Genomic DNA, 20,690 nt, shown 5'->3' with positions numbered 1-20,690 from the left:
AGGAGGAGGATTGGGAACCCCGGGAGACCCCGCCTCTCCCCGCCCAAAGGGGCGAGGCCGGACGGTGTGAGCGCGGCTGCTGCAAAGCCGATTGGTGGGAGCGGGAGGCGGAGTTCCCCCCCTCCACACACCATAGAGATAAATAAAAAGTTAGAGTGACGACACCCCTGATCGGGATAGGGGAATATCGGAGTTCGTATTTAGAGCAGAGCTGTCAACCTTCCTTTTTTTGCATTGGGAGAAGAGACTTTTTAAAAGTTCAGTTAAAAATTAAGGACGAAATCCAGTAGCTCGACAAAACAACAGCAGCAGCAAAAGCCCAAATCTTTTAGTCTTAAAACATAAAAAGTCCTACCAGTGACATAGTCCTGAAGTAAGTACAGTTCTTTATTATTAGTGGCACCACGTATTAAAAACACCGCATTGTAGGTTGGCGGATGCATGTGTATCGGATACAATGGCCTACGACTGCCCCGCAGTGTAGTCTGGAGAAAACATTGCAGATTAGAGGTGAAGGCGAGTTGAGGTTGGTTCGGATTTTTGGCCAGAACTCTCCATTGCTGGGGGACTCCTTGATTTGCTGCTCCTGGGCTAAAGGCCTGGTTTTCTGCACGGCTCTCGCTTAAGACCCTGGTGGGGGAGAGAAACTGCCTAAAAGTTCCGGAAGTGAAGACCTATGTTTCCTTCTACATCGAAGTCTAAGCCGGTTTCGAGTCACGGAGAAATAGAGGGCGTGGCCCAGACCCAAACTCCAAGGAGAGTGACGTCGGGTGGCTGCGCTCGCGTGGCGCTGGAGGGGTGGGGGAGTAAGGAGGACGTGGAGGAGTGAGCAGTTCGTCGACCTCTGCTCTGGATTAGTTACTCCGCATTAATACGAAACTAATCCGGCCATTCTACGCGGGCGAGGAAAATATTTGTCCCACCCTCCATTCACTTTCCAATGCTCACTTTCAGTGAGTGCTGTGAGTTTTTCTACTCCGTTGTTGTTCCGCGCGGGAAGCTCCTCCTCAGCGTCAGTGCATCTGCTCTGCATGCAGAAGGCTCCAGGTTCAGTCCCTGGAAACTCCTGTCGGGGCTGCAAAAGCCTTCTGTGCGGAAAAGAGCGCAGCTGGCTCCTGCATGGACCAACAATAGCCAACATAGTTGGGTGATTGGACTACAAAGCCCATCAGTCCCAAACAAAAGTCAGGAATGATGGCAGCTGTAGTCCAATTACATGTGGTTGGCACCACTTTGTTTACTCCTGGACTGTAGATAATGCTGTGAGATCGTCTTACCCCATATATGCCCTCTCAATTGCTTTTATCTGCAAAACTGGCTGTTACCAGTGCCGCATAATATCTGTTGTGCATTTGTAATAAATCAGTCTTTAGCGTGGCTGCACCTACACTTTGGAACTCCCTGCCTATTGACACCAGGCAGGCACCTTCACTGTACTTTTTTGAGCCCCTGCTAAAAACATGTTTAGCCAAGCCTGCCCAGATGATGAGAAGCTGGTGTGTTTTTAGTTTATTGCTGGTTTTATTTATTTTTTTAAAGTTTTAATTGCTTTTACTAATAATCTTACTGGTTTATTCTTTTTGTAAACCTCATTGAGGTTTTTATACAATAAGGTGGTATATAAATTTAATGAAATAAAATAAATGCTGCACACAGCAGCTCATCATTTTAGGGGAGCAGCGAGTAAAAAAAGGAATAAAGATACAGCACTTAAAAGTTGAAGTGCTTTCATTTTTTAAAATAATGAGACTAACAGGAGGACTTGAGAGCAATTTCATCAGAGAAGTTAAATTGCAAAAGAAAAAAACCTCAAAGAAAGGCTTCTGACAACATTAACATGAAGAGGGAGCCAAAGGGTTAAGTCAGCAGCCTCTTTTCACTCAAGGGCAAAGGCAGCAGATCCCTCCAGCCACCCAGCTCCTAGCAAGGTCACATGCCACTAACAGCACACCCATTTGCAGGTATGTAACTCAACTGTCAGCCTTACATTGCTATAGCTGCATTTAAGAAGTGCTAGACCACCAAGTAGGCGGATTAAGCCTTGTTTAGAGCACCAGCAAAGCAGGGGCAACCCCTCCAAAATGAGTTTGTTTGTTTTAAGGACATTTGATACTTTAAAAAAGCATTGAAGTAGAAATCACTGGGGAAATCAGAACTTTGCTGGGCTTCCTTACCCGCCACTGTATGCTCCTCTCCCATTTTTCTGTTCTCTCTTTATTACTTATCCCCAGGGGTGTATGGGGTGTTAGGTGAGGGGTGGTACCTCTGGTGGTGGACACATCATGCTCCTTCTGGGGTAGTTTGCCCACTTTTGGTTCCCACCCTGCACTCAGCTCTCACCTGTAGCTCCTAGAAGCTGTCAACATGTGACAATGGCCACACCACGGGAAACGGCTTCAACTGGCCAGCTAAACTAGGTGAGGGTAGCCAATGGGTCTCAAACCTTGGGTGAGTTAGGGACTTCACCTGCATGCAAAAGCAGGCTGGTGGACTGAGATGAGACAAATAGTAGGCACAACAGTCAAGACGGCAGTTTCTGCACGCGGTGTAGGAAGGGAGGGGCAAATGGGGCTCGTTAACCTGGGAAGGTGGTCCGTCAAGAGGGAAAATCCAGTGCCCAGTGCCCACCCACTGATCAAGGGTCCAAGCAACAGGACTGGCCACTAACCATGAAAAGAATGGCTTGGAATCACAGAGGCTGTCTGAATTAAACAACTGGATCGAGCCTGCTGTGGTGGGGAGCTTATTCCAGGTTAGAAGCCACTACATTAAAAGCTCCACTGGAACATTAAGCAGGGCTGAAGTTTAGGCCAGCTTCCCACATTCTGGTGCCTTCAGATATATGGGACTACAACTCCCATCAGCCCTAGCCAGTGGTAGACCCAAACATCTGGAGGGCACCAGGTTGGGGAAGCCTGGCCTGGGCTGCTCCCTCCAGGGATTTGTTAAAGTCCCAGTGGGAGCTGCTCCACATGGGCACAAGTCTTTTGTCAGGTGTTATTTCCTTCAGAGCAATTTCAACTTGCATCACCCCTGTATCGCTTGAGGAATAGGCAGCCTAGATTAAAAGAGGATTTTGCAAGCTTATTACACAGGCCCAATAAGGCAGGCCTGCAGCTAAGATTTCCAGCAGGTTGAGACAGACGGATTTGGTTCAACTGCAGCCCCAAGTGCTTGGCGTTAATTTGGCTGTAGGTTCCCACAAAGGGAGCGAAGCCCTTGCGTGGCCCAGAGTCCTCCTTGATGTTGAGGCTTTGCCGCTGATCCTTGGGCTGTGGAAGGCTATTTTTGACATGAGCAGACGTAATCAGCAGTGATCCCGGACTCCTGAGGACATCTCTGTTACGGAATAAACTCTTTGCGGCTCCAGCGCCTTGGGGACAGGAAGGGATGTCCGTTGCAGGAATAGCCAAATCTTCCGCCTTGCCCGAGTTAAGCTAAGCGGCCTGCCTCCACCTGCTCCTTCGAGTCTGGGGTGGAACAAACAGTGCCAGGTCTTAAGTCAGAACGCAACTTTGGCATGAGGCAGAGCTCTGTAGGGGGCCCAGTATTGAACTGTCGCATATGCATTCAATATTGGCACTTGCACCTGGAATATTTGAAGGAAGCAAATAATCCTGGACCTGCTGAGATAACAAGACATGGCTTCCAAACAGTGTAAAAGCCAAGCAATGTCTCTTGTTCAGCAAAATGGCTATCTCAGTGAAGATTTAGGCTTTACATGGTCCAGTCTGGGCTTAAGGCCCACCCTCTGCCACAGCATCGGGCAAGTCGTACTCTCAAAGCTTCAAGTCCCCCATCTATAAAATGGGAACAATACCAACTTGTTTCAAAGGGGCTTTCATTGGGAGAGTTAAGCACAACAGACCATAAATGATTTTGCAAATTTGTTACAGGGAGCTGCTCTAATAGACCTTTGTATTGCCTCGTTTTTATTTATTAACTACGCCTCCCCCCCTTTATTTGAAGAAAAACACACACCACATCTTTGTGAATGCATGGATTTGTCTTTATTTAAAATAATTATTTCTGAATTGTAATGTTCTTGTGTTGAGAGAACAAACAATTCAGTATCTAATTAGGGTGGTTTGTTTTCTTCAAAATGGCCACTGGATTTAAAAAGAAACAAACAGGCTCAATCTATGCAATAAATCTATACAACAATAACTACAGTGCCATGACTACAAGACCGTCATCTGGCACCCAGAAAAGAACTTGAAGGAAAACAGGCAAGGGAGGAAAGCTCACAGCTGGAAGAGAGACGGCACTCGAGAGTCAGGCCCATCATCAGTCAGATTTATTTTGATCACTTCAATTACAGCGAAGGACACAGCAGGCTATCAGTCCAACAGCTTCACCCAGCAGCATAATGCTACTCTCTCCTCACCTCCACGCTGAAACTCAAAACATACCATTTCAGCCCTGTAGCCACTTCCTTCTCACCCCCTCAGGAATTCTAGAAGCTTAGGACCATCACTGCCCCCACTTCGGGAGAAACACAGACGTCAAGGTCATGCAAAGCATTGTTCTTCCTCGCTGGCTGGACTCATGGTTTCTGCTTGATGGGGCTGAAACCAGTTTGCCTGGTCTGGGAGAGTACTAGAATTTGCTGCCACCATAGCCATTTGGAGGAGCAGAGACAGGCACATGATAGACCGAGACTGGGGAGGACACCTGCAAGGACACTCGCTCTAATACATGCTCAGCCTTTGCAGCAGCCAAGAAATTGAGTGGAAAAAATTAGCAAGTCCTCCATTTCAAATCTTGCCATGGTGGTGCTAGGCTGTCCTCCTCTTTCTGTCTCACCTTCAGCGATTACTGACCCACCTTCCAAGGGGCATTGTGTGGGTGAAGCACTTTGAACACTCAAAAGCCCTGTACAAATGCCAAGTACTCTTTATTATTAAAAAGGGACAAACAAAGGCACCAGCAGACGAGTCTCTTCCATAGCAGCCTGGCCCCTTCTGCTGACTTCCACCCACTCAGGTTCAAAGCTACCTGTGGAGTCTTTGCTGGTATCTTGGAGGTTAATCATTGACAGCGAAGAACATTCATTCCAGCCTAGATCCCAAGGTCAAAGCCAACTTCGTCAGACTGATAACGCTGCGGAGGAAGGGAGCGAGCTCAAGGGCCCAGAGGAGGGGAGGAGGAAGGAGGCATGGGAGTTGGCCGGGTCTCCAAGACCTGCTGGTTGTCTCTCCACTCATTCACTTGCTTTGGATCGGAGGAGGAGGAGGAGGAGTGGATGCTTTCAGCCCACCTGAGCTGTTGCTTCCCTGGACTATCGCAGTTGGGAGGGCAACACTGCCGCCTTGCAGGTTTTTGCTCTTTTCCTGCTTGACAGTCCTTGCATGGAACAGCCACAGCCATGGCAGGGCTGGGACAGGTGCCTTTACGTGCCAAACTTCTTCAGATAGACAGGCGGGGGCAGCTGCACCTTGATGTCTGCCAGAGACCGCTCCACCACCACCAGGCAATTCTTATCCAACAGGTCCACAAACAGCAAAGGCTGCCAGGGGGGAAGGAGAAAGGAGGAGAGTTAGAATAAGCAGAGGTTGGCAGCTGGCAACCTTTGGACAGAATGGGCTCAAGATAGGGTGTCATCTTGGGCCCAACACAGGTTCCCTGCAGACATGCAGTTATCTTCAGGCCGCAAAATACCAGCTGCCCAGATAGGCCAGCAGCAAAAGCCCTTCTCACAGCCATCCCAAGACACTCTCATCAATACCTAAAGAGAGCCCTGTTGAATCAGACCAAGGGAAGCCATCTACTCTAGCATCCCATAGCCTACAGTGGTCAATCAAATGCCTCTCAGCTGCTCTGTTGATAATACTCCCTGATGTTAAGCAACAAGCTGCCTATGAACAGGAAGGGTGATGCTTTTAGTAGCCACTGGGAGACTTCTCCCCCTTGTGTTGGAGAGAGGCTTGCTACACTCACCCTTTTTGCCTCCACCACCATTGTTCTAGAAATCAAAGGCAGTATGCTTATGATGCCTGCTGTCTTCCGTCATTTATTGCTCTCTCGTTGTGCTCAGTGTAATGTGGGACTGACACACCCCTCCTTGTGCCGTGTGGCTACTTGGGATTTGAAAAATAGGCTAGCAGGCTTAACAGCAGCCCTGCTGCTTATGGGACACCTGGATTTTCTAGCAACAGAGGAAACAGCTCTGCGGCCTTGGCAATGAAGCTGAACTTCCCTGCCACAGATGCACCTCTCTCTGGCCCAGAGGCACCAGCTTCATTGCCAAGCCAACCGGAGCATGGCCTGGAGTAGTGATGGCCCCAACATGCCTGGCTTTAAAAGAGAAGTAGGCGAATTCATGGAAGAGAATAAGGCTATGTTCTCCGTCCACTGTCAGAGGCAATATCCCTCTGAATAATGCCAGCTGCTGGGAACCACAAGTGGGGAGAGTGCTGCTGTTGCACTCAGGTCCTGCTTGTGGGCTTCCCTTTGGAGCAACTAGTTGGCCACTGTGAGAACAGGACAGTGGGCTAAATGGGTCCCCTTTGGTCTTGGTCCAGCAGGGCTGTTTTGAGGCTGGAAGCACTCTGCTTCTGGTCAGGCCAAGGTTGGCCTTCAACCATGCCAGCACCCTGGTCAGGGCACTGCTGGTACTCCCCAAACGTTTCTCCATGGATTTGTAAAATCCACTTTCAGAGTCCTCTCAGCTAGCTCCAGACCTGATAGCAGCTCCCTGCACCCCTGAACCTTGCACTGTGTGTGGGGGGAGTGTTTCCTTTTGCCTCTCCTGGGTCCAGTGGAGTGGGGTGCAGATGCACAAAGACCAACCTGGTACTTTTTGCAGAACTTGAAGGCGGGCCTGGAGCCACGGTGAGCAGTCTTGGAGAGCTGTGCCTGCTGGTCATTCAAGAAGGCAGAGTTCTCAGGCAGCGACTGGAGAGAGAAAAGGCAGTGTTACTGAGGGCACAGGGAAGCTGTGGTTGTCAGCTTCATAGACGTTTCAGATCATATTCTGTTTCACAAAGCTGTGGAGAACAAGCAGTGCAGCTAATTTGCCTCGGAACTCTCTGCCAGGACAAAAATGACCCAGCTAAGCCCCCCTGCTGGAAGCAGCCTCCAGGTCTACCTAGTGTAGCCTATGAGCTGGAGCAATCTATAATTCTCCCCAGACTCCTGGAGCCTTTCTTGGACATGTCAGCCGGCTTTGCGCCCTCACCTCCCCCCAGACTTCCATGGTTGTAACCTACAGAAGTCCCCCTGCCAGGACAAAACAGATGTGCCATCACTGATCCAGAGGTGATGTTTGAACCTGTGATGGTCCCTTATTCTAACTGCTGGTCCACTTGTCTATTATGATTGGCAGCAGCTCTCCAGGGTCAGGCATACAGAATCATAAAAGTTGGAAGGGAACTCAAAAGGTCATTGTCCAACCCTCTGCAGATGCAGGAAAGCCATGCCCTTGGCATCCTGGACAGGTTTCCATCCAGCCTCTGCGTAAAAACCTGTAATGAAGGAGAGCCTGCCACCTCCCTGCTGGTTCCAAACAGCTCTAACTGGGTGGTATTCAACTCACGAGCAGACGCACCTAGGTTAGTCACGTCCATTAACTTAGTATACCTATGAGTAGGACTAGTGTTTAATAACACCCACTGCTAGGATGCCCTTCCTAACATTTAGCTGAAAGAACATCAACACCATACCCTTCAAGCACATTTAAACCATGTGGCTTTCCCCCTCCCCAAGAATCCTGGGAACTGTAGTTTGTGAAGACTGCTGGGAATTGTTAGTCTGCGAGCAGCAAATTAAAAATCTTTGGGGGAAGCCATGTATGGTGTGGATGTGACGTAAATCCTCTTCCTTGATTGAACCCATCGGTTTGATGGATCACCTACTCTGAATGGAAAATCTTCCCCTCTCTACACCAGCCCTTCCCAGCGCCTCCTCCAACCCTTTCTTCAAAGGACTTTCTCCAGGCCCCTCGCCACTTTCACCACTCTCCTCTGCCACATTCCATCTTTCTGTAGCAAATTGTGGTGTCCAAGAATGGGACACAGCGACTCCATGTGAGGCCCGACCAAAACAGGACCTCTCAGTACCTGCCACCTGATCCTCCTGTAATGCGAGGCATGTGCTCTGCAACTGAGCTTTTGGGCATTCCTCGCCCTGGTACCCTTGCAGACAAGCCTAGGAATGGGCTGGGTGTGACCAGTGGCTCAGACAACAGCAGGTGCTGTGTACCCTTGTGTGGCAAACTGCCAATGGTCTGGTGCTGGAACCTTCCTCACCTTGGACTTATCCAGGATGCAGAACATGAATGTGTCATGCAGCAGGATGTGGGAGGCCTGCCGGGGACTGAAGGCAATGTGGGTGATGGGTGTCTCCCGCTCCTGCCACTCATTGGGCAGCCCGAGCTGATGCACCTTCCGGCTCCAGGGGGTGTATTCTTTGTTGGTGATGCTGAACTCAAACATCTGGGAAAGAGGAAGACAAACAACAGAGGGCTGGAGCAGCAGCTCTGTTAAGCAGGGGCTCAACCCCATAAAGCACGACATCAGGCTTCACCAGTTGCTGCCTTGCAGAGATTTTGGGGTACAACCCCCATCCGCCCCAGGCAGCATGGCCACAAATGCTGGAGCTGCTGGGAGCCCAGCTGTGCTGCATTGGGCTGATGGGAACTGTAGTTTAAAACTTCTGGAAGGCACCTGGTTGGCAAAGGTTACCCTAGAGATGGATCATAGAAAAAACAAGTGTGAGTCTCCCCTGCCACCTCCAGGATGCCAAATTTTGGACTTGCCTGAAGTAGACACACCCTGGCCTGTAGCTCGCCTTCAATCATAATAGCAAAGAACTGGTTTTTGTTGCAGAACTGCAAATAATATTGATCTAGACACACTTAATCTGGCTTCACACCTAGATACAGCACCAAAACTACCTTGGTCACTCTGGTGGATGATCAGATGAGGGGCTTTCGAGGGGGGCAGTCAGTGAAAGGGCTTTCCCTGTAGTGGCTCCCAGGTTGTGGAATGCCCTCCCCTCTGGGGCTTGTCTCTGTGCACTGCATGCTTTTAATTGATTAGTCAGGACACATCACTTTACCCAGGAGGCCTTCTTTGTCTTCCCTCCTCCTGCATCGCTATGTGCTGCAGTTCTAGGCTGCTCTTCTGTTATTTTGTCATCACTGTTTTGTGGTTCTATTTTATTGTTTTAATGGCAAGCTGCACTTGTTTTTAATTGTGAACTCAAAAGAGCCTGACTGTTGGATCAGGCCAAAGGGGTCCCACCTAGTCCAGCATCCTGTTCTCACAGCAACCAAACAGATGCCCCAATGGGAAACCCCCAAGCAGGACCTGCCTATAATATTTCTCTAAGCTGCTCTGGGACCCTTTGGTGAAGGGTGGACTGTACACACAAGTAATAAGCAAAGAGCAAAGTAACCTCTCCAGTGGAAACAAGACATTTCGCCTGCCTTGGATCCAGAACTTACACCGCTGGCGGTTCCTACACTTGTACCAGGGAAACGATTCCCAGGTTCTTCCCACCACTATCCTCCTTGTGAGCAATTGGGACTGACTGCAATAGCGGGAGCAAAACTCTTGTGCACACAGATTGAGCAAACTCCTCTCTCTCTCTCTTTCTCCCTCGGGATTCTCTGTGTGCCTAGTGAGGCTTGGGAGGTGAAGTTGGCTGTGAAGATCTTACCTGCTGATCTGAGTGGACGATCACAACATTATTGGTCACTGGGTGAATGGCCAAGGCAGTCACCGGGCAGTCATATGCAGGCACCGTGCAATGAGGCTGGACAAGAGAGAGAGACAGCGGGGTTCACCAAGCCTTCCTCCCACCCAGGTGGCCCAGGCTGCCCCTTCCCTTCATCTGGGGACGTATCATTGCACAGCAGGAGCCCAGAAGGCTCTCAGAACTCTCAACCACCCTCATGGTGAGGATGCAGCAAAGAAACCTGATGAACCTGCTTCACTTTTTCAAACCAAGCAGGTTCAACCTCTCACCGCTGCAGGTTCTGCTTGGCTCACCTTGGCATCTTCCAAGTTGTAGATGTTGATTGCCCGATCTCCACTAGCTGCAGCTAACCACTGGCCGTTGGCACTAGCTGCCAGCAGGTATGCAGCTTCCGATGTCTCTGCAGAGAAGGATGCATGAGGAAAGTGGATTTCAAAAGTTTTAAATGCATGTCTATGAATGTGTGTATCTATAGACATTTTTGTACCCTGGCTTCACTTTTAAATATCACTTCAAAAGCCACTCATCTGCCCAAACCCCAGTGCTGATAAGTATGTCCTGCTCTCCAAAAAGCCAATCTTACCTGAGCTGGGGCGGAGGATGTGCAGGTATTTGCAGACTCCTGACTGCAAGAGCTTGAGGACATGCACAGAACCTTGGTCCGATGCTACAAAGAGCCTGGTGGAGTCCGCAGAGAAAAGGAGGTGGTGGGCTGAGTGAATCCCCTTTGGAATCTTAGCAACCTTTGGGAAGGCAAGGGTTAAGGGTCAGTGTGGCCAGCTCTACCCTGAGGCCCCACCTCACCCTCTCCCAACCCCCTTTCCCCCAAGGAGGCTCACTTGGAGAAGTCTAGAAAAGCATTTCCTGTTCCTTCCATGAACTTATAAATTACAAAATCTTAAAAGAACAAAATAATTTTATCATTTAATCTGATTTTTACTTCTTTTGGATTGCATCCGTGTAAACTGCTTAGAGACTATTGTGCTTAAGCTGTATCTAAATTGCTGAAATGAAATAAATAACTAAGAGTCCTAGAGCTGGATCAGCCCACCTAGTCCGGCCTCCTGTTCTCTTAGGGGCCAATCAGATGCCCCAAAGGGAAGAAGAAGACCACAAGCACGACCAAGTGCAACACCCCTTGCTCATAATCCCCAGCAATGTGCCTTCAAAGGTAGACTGCCTCCAATACTGGGGGATCATGTGGACAGTCATCATTGCTAGTGGCCATTCATAGCCTTATCCTACACAGATCTGACTGATCCCCCTTTGAAACCATGCAAGTTATTGGCCATTACTACATCCTGAGGCAGCCGATTCCATCATTTACCTATGCCCTGTGTGAAGAAGTTCTTCCTTTTGTCTGTCCAGAATCTCCCAACGTTCAACTTTCCCAGATGACCTCTTGCTCTAGCATGCCCCAGACCAGAACACCCAGGCCAGAGTCTCCACCCTGCAGAATTCTCACTCACCCTCTTGATAGCAATGTGGTTGCTGCTGAGCTGGACCTGGTGCAGATAGAACCTGGAAGTTGTGGAGTAGGCAATCCAGGAGCCACAGGGTGAGACACAGCTGCTGGCAATGTGCTCAGGGTCCTAGGAAGGAATCCAGATGAAGGGAGAAGCTGAGCTGGGTTCTTCCAAAAAGATTTGAGTTGGCTTGGGAACAAGTACAGTTAAGCAGATGTAGGGGAACCATAGCAAGCAGAAAAGCAGAGGGGGAAGCACAAGGGTCAGCTGAACGGGGAAGAGACAGTCTCTTGTGCTCCCTGAAATAAGATGTTTATTTAGTTCAACATGTTTCAGAGTTGAAACTCCTTCACCAGGAGCCGTGAACGCTTGTAAATTCCTTGATCCTCGAAGAAACAAAAAATTACTCTGTATGCCTGAACTAAAAGCAGTTTCAAACTATGAGGCTGTAAGATGTTTTCTTTATTTCTGTATCCAGAAAGTCTTGTAGATTTATTGAAGCTCTTTTCAGTTCAGGTGTCCAGAATAAGTCACTTTAAGGTTCAAGGAATTTACAAGCATTCGCAGGCTCAACTCTGAAACATGTTGAACTAAATAAACATCATATTTCAGGGAGCACAAGAGACTGTCTACTCTCTGTTCCAATGCAAAAACAAAACAAAACACAAAAACCATAGCCTGCTTTTGCACTAAACTGTTTGTATCTGAAGTGGAGATATTTCCTGCACAATTCATGCCCAGAGGGCATGTTGAGAATCTGAAGCATCCACAATCAGAGGGGACAAGAAATCATGGCTCCCTCACCTTGGCCTTGAGCTGGAGAAGGTGTTCTGGGGGACAGGACACAGGCAGGACTTCACCAGCCTTTCCTGGAACAAGAACCAAGAGCATCTTCACACATCAAGTCTCACTAGGATGTCCCAATATGTGACGGGACTGTCAAGCTTCCCAGCAACCCAAAGCTCTTCCTGCACCTGCTGGAAAGGGCAGCCTGGAGCTCAACACAGGCCCAGGTGACCCAAGGGATATGTCTCCTCTAGGGGCACCTCGAACACACCAGACCATTAAGGCTCTGAAAGAAACGTTTGTTCTCACCTGCTGTGTTGGTGGCTCCAAGTCGCCAAAGCTCCAGATGTTTCGGGTATTGGAAGAGGAGGAGGCGGGCTGTCCGGGCACAGGAGACAAGGCACCTCTGCAAGAGGGAAAAGAAGCGGCAGGTGAGAAGTGGGGTGGGGGAGCAGAGTTTGCATGGGTTGCCCCTGCATCCTTCTAGCACACAGGACTACTGCAGGAAGGAAGAAGCTATGAGAAGCCATCTGTGGGAACAGAAGGCATTGCTAGATAGCAGGCACCAATCCCGCTACTCACGTGAGGGAAGGTGACTCTCTGGAGGGTAGATGCATAAGACTTGGAATCCAAATTCTCCATGAATTGTCGGATCACAAGTTCCCCGTCCAGACCTAAATGAAAAGGGAAAAAGCCAGGGTGGTATAGTTGTTACAGTATCAGACAAGGACCTGGGAGACCACGGTTCAAATCCCCACTCGGCCATAAAGATCGCTGGGTGGCCTTCAGTCAGTCACTATCTCTTAACCTAACCTACCTCACAGGGTTGTTGTGGGGATTAAATGAGGAGGAGAACCAGATGCACCACCTTGAGCAACTTGGGAGCAAAAACGGGGATATAAATGCAATCAATCAATCAATGGGGGTGCAAACCAGGTCAAGATGCAACAGATCACAGCACCCTCTATAGGCGGCATGTGCACACACCAGATCAGAGAACTGGTTCTCCTAGACCAGTCATCTTCAACCTTCTCAGACCAAGAACCAGCTTTTAACCAAAATATGTTTTGGGGACCAATTCCTTAATCTTTTGCCATATTTGCATAGTGGAAGTGCTCGTGTTGTGACCCACCTTGGACCAGACAGTGACACATTAGTGGGTCCTGACCCACCAGCTGAAGACCAATGACCTGGACCAATGTTGTTTACTTTGACTCGGTCTCAGGAGGCAGAGGGAGGCCTTTCCCATCACCTCCTACCTACGTAGTCCTTTTTAAATGGCCATCTGGGGATGGAACCCATGAACGTCTGTATGCAAAGCAGGTACTTTACCACAAAGCAATCAATCAAACACACACACACACACACATGAACTCTACCTCCAGAGATGAATGTTGTTGCAAGATGTGCTACTGTCCGCACATCATGGGTGTGGTGATGAAAGGGCCTTGTTCTCACCCACTGGAGCTCAGCACTGTCCAGCTTAACAGGTAGCAGCTGGAACTGATACACCTTCCCCTCCGAAGTGCCAACCACAATACTGTCTTCTGCCTGTGGAGAAAGTTGAGCAAGCTAAAGATTTGAAGGGAGGAAGTATGAATGGCAGAGAACAGGTCAATGCAGCCAACAGCTGCAGTCTCCGTGCAGAACCTCATGCAATGAAAATAGTGAACTGATCGCACCCTGAAGTCACATTACAGACCAAGACCTGCCATGTTGGGTTAGACCAAAGATCCATCAAGCTCAGCCTCCTGGCCACCAACACTGGTCAGCTGGATGTCCCAGTCAAGCTCAGATTAAGCACAGAACAATGTCATTTCCCTGAATGGCCACATGTACACACTCAAGTTTTTAGAGGCTCTGGATAACACACAAAGTGATTTTATCTGCCACCAACAGTCTTGATTGAAATGAATTTCGAATAGCTAGCATCGTATCGTCACAAGGCCATGAGTTCAAGAGCAACCTATGCCAACCTGGGACCCTCCAGATCTGGTGGACTATGGCTCCCATCAGCGCCACGGTTGGCAAAGTCTGCTTGGGAGTAAGCTGCCCTCCAATGAGGACTCTGCTCACACAACCCCCCTAGGATAGCTGTCTGTCTATCTCCTCTCTGTAGAACTTAGGAGTAAAGAAAGTTTGCCTTAGGTTGCAACTTTCCAAATCTTGGACTGTTGTTATTCTGCGGTTCAGTTTCACGCTCCCCCTGTTCTGCCACATCAGTGACTCCTGCTTTCCTTTCTGCTTGTCCAGCTCAAGCAAAAGCTGCCACCCTCCCCCGCCCCCAGTGCTGCTGCTCTGGCTTTAACATGCAACTTACCTCAGACCCAGCCAGGCAAAGCACGGCTGACTTGCTGACAGGGTGGCTCCACAGCAGCGTCCCCATCTCCGAGTCCCAGAACTGCACCCTCCCATCAGAGTCCGCGCTGACAATTGTGCCATCCGAAAGGAAGAGTACGTCCCACACCACCACAGGTGACTGCTTGCGGGACCCTTTGAAGCACCGGTTCACGAGGATCCGCTGGACAGCATGGCCTGCAAAGGAGGCACCAGACACACTCAGGGTCTACTTAGCCTCAGCTGCCAACAGTCACGCCAAACCAAGCAGGCCTTTACAAGGCCGTAAAGAAAGCCCCTTAGCTCAAATGCTAACAGGGCGCTATGGGGAGGGTCACCAACATGGCACCAGTGGGTGCACCTCTGCCTGCCCAGGGTTCCTCCTCCTGCTGAAATGAGGTCTGAATGAAGCACCCTGTTGTAGCCAACAGAAGAGGTGTGAGGAAACTCTGGCCCTCCAGATGTTGCTGAAGTATAACTCCCATCACCCCCGGCAACTGGCCATGCTAGCTGGGACTGATGGGAGTTGTAGCTCAGCCACATCTGGAGGGCTAAAGTTTCCCCACACCTGCAACAGAATATGCTACAGCATGTATATGATACCTGCAAGAGTTTCTGCAGTATGCAAATATGCTCACAGGCCCCAAAAGGTTGGCAAACCCTGCTCTCCAGGTACAGCAGAGGCTCTTTCCCATAATGCACCATCAAAGTGGAGGTGCCAGGAATTGAACCTAACATCTCTGGATTGCAAAACATGTGCTCTGTCACTGAATTATGGGTCCCTCTCTATGGAAGGGAGTTCACCAGCTATGGGCAAGCCAGCCTGTATTGGCCTCTCCTTGCCATTTAACCTGGGTGTATGGAAGTGACACAGTCAAGAGGGTGCAATCCTTGATTCTTAATGGCCACCACAGACCAAAATCATGAAGGTGAAGCTTGTTTGGATGAGCTGATGACACACATACACACCATATTCCTGGCCCCAGCATAAAACATGCCTAACTCCAGAACTCACCTGATTTGACATCAAAGACACGGATGATGTTAGTGGAGCCAGCTGCAATCTTGGTCCCTGATGGATGCCAGGAAAGGGACAGAATGCGTCCTGTAAGGTAATGTGGGGCAGAAGAGGAGGGTCTCAGAGATAAGACGTACCAAGGCTCAAACTCATTTTGGGGGTGGGGCAGGTAGGTGAGGCTCAGAGGAACATGCAAATACAAGAAGCTGCCTTATACCAAACCAGACCACTGGTCTTTGTAGGTCCTTGCTATCCAAAATGACAGGCAGAGGCTCTCCAATATTTCAGATATTCCTAACCCTTCCTAGGGATGCCAGGGACTGAACTTGGGACCCTGTGCATTCAAAGCATGTGCTCTACCACTGAGCCAAGTGCTCTTCTTGCATCCTGAAGGGGCTTTCATCTGCAAGCAACAAGAAATCAGGCTCCCTACCCCTCCTGCACATGGACTCAGAGCTCATCCTGTTGGTGATCATGACCCCACATGCACCCCCACCCACAACCAACCTTTCTGTCGGTCCAGCTGCCTCTCAAACTCGATTCTATCTGGTAAGGTGTTGAAGAGCTTAATGGATCCATCATCACAACCAAGCTGCAAGAACAAGAGAGAGGGTCAGTAGCCTGTTCAGAATCCTGTCTGGTAGACAGCCAAGAGTCCAGGGCTTTGCCCAATAATTTGAGCTCTCTGACCAAACTACACAAGATTATCAATGACACAAACACAGAAACAGATGCCAAGCTGGTGCTGGAGAAGCACCTTACTACTCACAAGGAAAGAATTTAAGCCTCAGGAAGCAGGACACTGAGTGGAGAAGAGAATGAAATGCAGAAAACTGAAGAGCTGAAGGGAGCTTTATAAACTGTTTAATCCAAATCCCTGATTGATGTTGGAAATCCAGAGAGCAAGAGCATCCCCTAGAGAGAAATGGCTGTCCAGCCCCTGTTGGAAGACCCGCCCCCCCCGAGACAAGGGAGTGCCCACCCCCGCAGGTAACTGATCCAATTGTCAAACTGCACTAACTGTCAATAAGCTTCTCCTAATTGGCCTGTAAGGTGCTACTGGACAATTTCAAAAAAAAAAAATTATATATTTCGACTGCGTCAGACCAACACGGCTACCTTCCTGAATCTACACCCCTTATTGTTCTAAATCATTGAGTGCTATTCCCCCCTCTAAAGGATGTTCTCTTGCTAGCACAAGGCTTCATTAGCACATTTTCAAGCTGCCCCTCTCTGGGATACTAGGGGCACCTACCGCCAATTGAGTCCCAGTTGGATCAGCCACCATGCTCCAGATAGGACCTCCAAAAGCATCTAATGAATATTTGACATTCAGCTTCTCCAAGTTGTATTCAACAATGTCCCCACTGAGACCTGCACCAAAAAGCCGGTCTCCTGCTGCCCAGCAGAGCGCCTCTGGGATCCTTGTCTCGTGGCCAGCAATGACCTGGAGAGAGAAGACATAGGTAAGGGGAAGGTGCAGGACCCTTAAACCAAGAGGCAATCCTGAACAGTTTTCTGGTTTAAGGAAAGGTGTCTCTTGTAGGCTTTGGGTGTCAATGGCCTCCTTTTAACACACATACACAAACTCTTAGCTGGGAGGAATCACACACAGGATGAACCTGTGCTGGGCTCAGACTGGAGAACTTTGCAGCCAGAAACACCACACACTGATATACCTCCTGATTACAGAAGTAAAGTACAGAGAGGCTTGGTGAGTCACCCGTGCCACCCACCCTCTTGCCCCAGAGAATGCCCAGCAGATAGCTGTTTAGCCAGGGCATCCCCCAGGGAAACAATTCTTTGGGGCTCAGATTCCCAGCCTCAGCGGAGCTAAAGGGCTCTCTGTCACTGAGCTCAGTTGTGCCTGGATCAGCTAGTATTACTTCACGGAGGAAAGAACTAGCTTGTAGAACTCAAGGCCACAAGATCTGGGGTCAGACAATGGCTAAGATGCCATTAAAACCTCACAGAGGTGGAGACCTGTCAAATGGGTGCCAGGTGGAGCCCCCATGTGCACGGGCAGTCTACCCCTGAATGCCAACCACTGGGGAGCCAGAGTCACCTTCTCCTGGAACATGTTGGCCTGCAGGTCGTAGATCTCGAGGGAGCCGTCGAGGCGGCCCACGGCCAGGCGGTGGTGAGAAGGGCGGGACACAGCCACGCACCGGATCCCGGACGGCACAAAGGCGAAGAGCCGTGCGCGGTGCACCTCGAACTCGACCATGGCAGGCAGGGAATAGCACCGGTCGTGCGTCCGGAGAACGCGGAGAGAGAGAGCGAAGCGAGCCCGGTTTCCACGTGCGCGCCGTCCCTCTAAGTCCGGAAGCGGAAGTAATCTAGGGGCGAGGGGCGGGACTTCCGGGACTTCTGCGAGGCGGGAGGTTCGGGAGATCCTGAGTGAGGTGCGTGGCGGGGCTGTGGGGGAAGAGAGAAAGAAAAGCGGCGAGCGCGCTACTGAGCACGTGCAGAGTGCCGCTCCCACAGAGGCGCCGGGGCGCAGAGTTTGTGGATCCCCAGGCGTCCAGGGATGAGAGTGTCTCTGAGCGCGTGCAGAGTTCCTGTCCTTGGAACAAGCACAGGGAAGCGGCTCGCCCTATTTGCTGGATGCTGCGGCTGCGTCAGTTTGCTCGCCTGAGGCTACCGGACTGGCCACCGCCCTCGGCATCGCAGGGCCAGGAAGAGGGGAACCCGAAGGCGGGTCTTCGTAGGAAAGGGGGATCTCTGCCCGAGGTTGGCACTGCTGGGGGTGGGGGACTGTCCCTTAGCTGCCTCTGGGCCGGGAGCCCCGCTGGGGTAAACGAGGTCTTGCCCATTCTCACCCCGCCTCCAAACCCCTTTTCTCCTTGTTGCAGAGGAACCGTGGGACGATGGTGCAGCTGGTGGTGTCCCGGTGAGTCTGCACTGGCTTCTAGCGGTGGTGGTGGGAAGGATCTCTTGCTACATCTCGTGACCTATAACAGCTCTTCCCTTCCTCGTCTTTTCCTTGCAGGGATGGGGTTGGAGGTCTGGCGGAATGGGTGCTGATGGAGCTCCAAGGCGAGCTGGAATCGCGATCTGGGGCTGGCCTGGCAGGGAGGCTCCTGGGGGACCTACATTACACCAAAGAGGTGAGGGACTAGCCAGGTGGTTGCGGGTGTGTGTGGGGGGGTTCTTGGTTGAGGCTGGCTTCCTTCCATACCACTCTCTCTGCAAGGCTTGAGTGCCCCCACTGTCTGATCTCTCTCTAGGGAGTCCCTGTGCTCATTGTGGGGCACCACATCCTGTATGGTAAAGTTGTGCGTCTAGAGAAGCCCTTTGCTGTCCTGACCAAGCAAGCAGCGGCTGGGGACGAGTCGAGCTTGGGACCAGGCCACTACTCAGTCAGCGCCCTCATAAAGAAGAAGCTGCTCTTCAAAACCCGCCCCAAGCCCATCATCACCAATGTGGCCAAGAAAGCATGAGATGAGGATGCTGCAGCCCACCTCCAAGCACACCGGTGCGTCGTTCTCATGGAGGAAGGTCTGCCTATTTCCTTGCAGTGTCGGGGACTCTGCCGAAAGGGACAAATCCTGTCCACTTAGCCAGCTTGTGCCTTTCGTTCCGGGTTATGCAGTCAGTTGTATGAACCCAGCCCTTGGGAGAACTGCCTTATCTCAAAGGCCAGCCTTTGTGGGACTAAAGCCAGTGTCTGGGAGAATCCAGCACCCATGCCCAGTGTGTTCAAATAGCCAGTGCTTTCCCCAAGAGCAGCTCAGCTGTGGGATTCAACCTGGTGTCTTTGCTAATGTGCTGAGCCCCTTGCTCCAAAATCTAGAGACCACTGAACAAATAAAAGTTATTGGGACACCTAAGTAACATTAGCCAGATTTTCATCCCATGGATGAAGGACTCTGCTCTGGGTTTCTGCTTAGATCCTTTCCCAAGGGCTGGTGACCTCTGCCAACCTGATGTCCTCTGGACTAACACTCCCACCAGTTCCAGTCAGCACTGATGACTCTCCACAGTTATCTCCTGCAGAAACTCAAGCCTCATTATGGTCCCTGCTGGACAATTAGTTCTCCCTGGGTTCTTGATTCTATTCTTCAAGGAGCTCAGCACTCTTGGAGACCATAGCGTTGAGCTTTTTGCCTCTTGGGTTCCCGGGGGGGGGGGAGCTCAGCTGTTGCTAAAGTGCCTTTTGAGAAGCGGGCTTCTCTTTCTCAGACACTAGATGATTAGGTTCTGATCTGCCTTTATTTTCTGTCTCTAGGACATTTTGGGGGAGGGGTGACTATCAAAATCCAGTTCTTTGGGGAGGTCTTGTTGGCAAATAGGAAATCAGAATGGCTGAAAGGGAAATCAGGCTGAAAATTCCTGCAGATTTCAGCTAGCTTAGACCTGGTTCTTTGTCCCTGCCAGTGTCTTCCTCCCACCCCACTCAAATTGTGTGCACCTTGGTGAAGGGAGAGGATGCGCAAAAGAAATCTCAAATACACTCTAGACCATCTTGTTTACAAGGTATTTTATTGTAACAAATGCATCATAGTAAAAAAAAAACCAAACAACCTTTATAAAAAATATGAAAATGCAGGTAAAAAATAAATAAGTTTACAAATAACTTTAAGCAATCAACTAGTGTTTGTTACCAAAGAGTACAAAAAATTCTACAAATTTCATTTTAAATAAGAGAAACCCAAACGGAGTAACATAGAAAAAGGGATGCAGCCCAGAGCAGGGAATTGAGGGGGAGCAAAGCCTGGCACCCTACCCACCCATCCCTCCACTCTCATGCCTGGGACCAGCGCAGGCCGCAGAGAACAGCACGGGCAGAAAGCAGCATTTCCAGACATTTGTAATTAGGAAGGATGCACAGCTGGAAAGAGGGACTTGAGGAAGCTCTGCATCTTTTGCCACAGTGTTTCTAGGGAGCAGGCTTTAAAGGCTGTCAGATGCTCATGCACTCTCAACGCTGATCAGCGCTGTCCATACAATAGTTTGATTTGGCAGCTCTTTGCAGGGAGGCATCTGCCTTAGACAGGTTACAGAGCAAGCAGTTACTGTTTCACATGGCTCCCCTCAGCAGGGCAGCCTTTTAAAAGGCAGGCTCTAGTGTGGGCTGCAAGCTCTCCTAGCCCGCAAAGCAGCCATTCTTTATTGCCAGGGAGTACCATATGCTCCCCCAGCCACCAAAAGAATTGCTTAGAACCATTATTTTTCAAGCTGGTTGGAGGAGCCCCTGGGAAACAGCTAGGCAATCAGCCCTTAGGGTGTGAGGTTATGCTGAATCCAGGGCAAGGAGGGGGGGACCAGCCCTTTCTGGTGACATCTATCCAAGCTTAGTTTATGCAGTCAGTCCCCAGCATAGGAAAGTTCTCCACTAGTCTGTGCCTAGATAAAGGGAGCTTGCAGCCCAAAAGCCA

At 50.1% G+C, this 20,690-nt stretch overlaps 2 protein-coding genes across 3 annotated transcripts; one reads left to right on the top strand and one right to left on the bottom strand.

The window, feature by feature from the left end:
* Nucleotides 1-4,878: 4,878 nt before the first annotated feature.
* Nucleotides 4,879-17,624, bottom strand: UTP4 (UTP4 small subunit processome component). Its single transcript, XM_033157078.1, has 16 exons — nucleotides 17,375-17,624; nucleotides 16,565-16,756; nucleotides 15,817-15,901; nucleotides 15,307-15,396; nucleotides 14,275-14,489; nucleotides 13,334-13,505; nucleotides 12,537-12,628; nucleotides 12,264-12,360; nucleotides 11,973-12,037; nucleotides 11,172-11,294; nucleotides 10,286-10,445; nucleotides 9,996-10,102; nucleotides 9,664-9,759; nucleotides 8,250-8,435; nucleotides 6,793-6,897; nucleotides 4,879-5,509 (listed from the first exon to the last, which is right to left on the bottom strand). Exons 1-16 carry the CDS (start codon nucleotides 17,534-17,536, stop codon nucleotides 5,393-5,395), a joined length of 2,064 nt encoding a protein of 687 aa, XP_033012969.1. The 5' UTR covers nucleotides 17,537-17,624; the 3' UTR covers nucleotides 4,879-5,392.
* A 43-nt stretch (nucleotides 17,625-17,667) lies between these two features.
* Nucleotides 17,668-19,888, top strand: CHTF8 (chromosome transmission fidelity factor 8). 2 transcript variants are annotated; one of them, XM_033157077.1, is made up of 4 exons: nucleotides 17,668-17,714; nucleotides 18,165-18,202; nucleotides 18,302-18,419; nucleotides 18,540-19,888. In XM_033157077.1, exons 2-4 carry the CDS (start codon nucleotides 18,180-18,182, stop codon nucleotides 18,750-18,752), a joined length of 354 nt encoding a protein of 117 aa, XP_033012968.1. In that variant the 5' UTR covers nucleotides 17,668-17,714; nucleotides 18,165-18,179; the 3' UTR covers nucleotides 18,753-19,888. The 2 variants fall into 2 exon arrangements, with proteins under 2 accessions (XP_033012968.1, XP_033012967.1); XM_033157076.1 differs by lacking the exon at nucleotides 17,668-17,714 and adding an exon at nucleotides 17,805-18,042.
* The last annotated feature ends 802 nt before the right edge of the window (nucleotides 19,889-20,690 follow it).

This window comes from Lacerta agilis, chromosome 8 (assembly GCF_009819535.1).
Source record: "Lacerta agilis isolate rLacAgi1 chromosome 8, rLacAgi1.pri, whole genome shotgun sequence".
NCBI lineage: Eukaryota > Metazoa > Chordata > Lepidosauria > Squamata > Lacertidae > Lacerta > Lacerta agilis.
Note: the sequence above shows the minus strand (reverse complement) of the source record. Positions and strands in the feature narration are given on the sequence as shown.

Bases quoted from the DNA above. Each gene is read 5' to 3' on its own strand.
- CHTF8 (XM_033157076.1), top strand. From the start codon at position 17,917: ATGCTGCGGCTGCGTCAGTTTGCTCGCCTGAGGCTACCGGACTGGCCA. The intron at 18,043-18,164 runs GTTGGCACTGCT...TCCTTGTTGCAG, and splicing joins AAGGGGGATCTCTGCCCGAG to AGGAACCGTGGGACGATGGT. The intron at 18,420-18,539 runs GTGAGGGACTAG...ATCTCTCTCTAG, and splicing joins ACCTACATTACACCAAAGAG to GGAGTCCCTGTGCTCATTGT.
- UTP4 (XM_033157078.1), bottom strand. From the start codon at position 17,536: ATGGTCGAGTTCGAGGTGCACCGCGCACGGCTCTTCGCCTTTGTGCCG. The intron at 16,757-17,374 runs GTGACTCTGGCT...TTCTCTCTCCAG, and splicing joins CCAACATGTTCCAGGAGAAG to GTCATTGCTGGCCACGAGAC. The intron at 8,436-9,663 runs GTAAGATCTTCA...CCTCTTTCCCAG, and splicing joins TCGTCCACTCAGATCAGCAG to ATGTTTGAGTTCAGCATCAC.